The sequence below is a fragment of the Streptopelia decaocto genome, assembly GCF_964273445.1.
Source record: "Streptopelia decaocto genome assembly, chromosome: 1".
NCBI lineage: Eukaryota > Metazoa > Chordata > Aves > Columbiformes > Columbidae > Streptopelia > Streptopelia decaocto.
In genome coordinates this window covers 121,981,712-121,983,201 of record NC_138663.1, presented here as the reverse complement: position 1 = coordinate 121,983,201, position 1,490 = coordinate 121,981,712, and the positions used below count along the sequence as shown (strand labels likewise).

General features: G+C 42.9%; 1 protein-coding gene across 1 annotated transcript; it reads right to left on the bottom strand.

Moving 5' to 3' along the window:
* Positions 1 to 348: 348 nt before the first annotated feature.
* Positions 349 to 1,023, bottom strand: EPCIP (exosomal polycystin 1 interacting protein; the record flags this gene model as incomplete). The annotated part of the gene is made up of 1 exon (XM_082057800.1): positions 349 to 1,023. The coding sequence occupies one exon, from the start codon at positions 1,021 to 1,023 to the stop codon at positions 349 to 351; it is 675 nt and encodes a 224-aa protein (XP_081913926.1).
* Between the last annotated feature and the right edge of the window lie 467 nt (positions 1,024 to 1,490).

The window sequence follows — 1,490 nt, the reverse complement described above, 5'->3', positions numbered from 1 at the left end:
GGTTCTTCTACAACTGGAGGTACATAGTTACGTCTCTTTCTGTCCAAGGCATAGCCTTAAACCAAAATTTATCTGCAGATTTAAATTCTTAGTTGATGATATATATAAAAAGAAAAATGTACTGATGCTTTCTAAAACAGTCGTTTCACATTTTCTTCTTTAAGAAAGCATTTTGCTGAATTAGTCGGATGAGTCTGTCTCACTGTAAACACCTCCTTGTGGAGTGCTATCACAGTCAAAACTCCATCCCATAACAGCTCCTCCTGGCCAAACCAAACAGACTTAAAGAGGTCCCATCTCTCTCCTAGAAGTTTACCATGCCTCTGACTAGAGAATATGTTAAGTAACTCAGTAAATGAATGTTACAACATAGCTCTTGTTGTCTGAGGTTGAGAAAACATCAGAGTAGAGCAGGCTGGGAAAGTGCTCTGTGATACTAGAGACGTTTTCCACACTGTACGACTTCAGCAAAGAATATCCATTGAAAAGTGAGGTATCCAGAAAAGAAATGTATGCAAGCATTTGCCTGTCTTTGTTGTGCACTGCAAGCAAGTCTTCGTTTTCATTGTTGTTGCTGCTGTGGATGATTACACTCTGCTCTGGAAATAGTCCCTTGACCTTGTTTACCCGGAGCTTTCGAAGTCCCCAAATGGCCAAGTATTCTGTTGGGAGAGGAGTGGTGCCACAAAAGGAGAGCTTCAAATCCCACACCCTTGTGAAGTTGAGGAGCATCTCCAGCACAGAGGTGTCTGTGAACCAAATGGTCAGGTGGCTCTTGTAGGTAGTTTTTTCCATGGTAGAAGGCAACACTGTTTTGCAATTGCACATCAGGTTTGCCAGGCAGTAATCACAATCACGGATATCCACCGAGCAGCTGCAGTTGCGAATTGTATTTTCCTTGGTGAAAATTAGTGTATGGTTCTTCTGACTTCTCACAAAACTGCCAGTGATGTGTATGCCAAGGAGGCCAACCAAAATGAGAGCCAGCCAAAAGAAGAAAGCAGAGAAGGCTCTTGGCTCCATTAGTACTAGGGCGCCAAGCTGCCAAATGTCTTCTTTTCCTCAGTGAATTATATCACTTTCCTTCACCTGCTGAGAAAAACAATTCATTATACTGAAGACCACTCAAAGGGTAATATTACTTTGCTTTTCCCTCTCATTATCTGTCTCATCTGTTCAGAACCATATTGCAGTTTTGCAGGTTGCCCTGCTTTAGAGGGGAAGTAAACTGCACTGACTGAGAAAAATGAATTGCAACTCATGTTTGGGATTCGTCTTTCACTCCTCTTTTGCTCTAAATGGTTTCATCTGCTTATTGGACAGCTTGGACCCACTTCTCTACCCAGGCAGCTCCTCAGCCTGCCCAGTCTGAATGTAAGGGCAGAACTCCTATTACTCTTTTCTGCTTTCTGCTTTCCCTTTGTCTGTCTCCCAAATGACCGTGTTCTCCACTCTGATGAGTAACACAGTCTGGGAAGGGCTAAAGACAG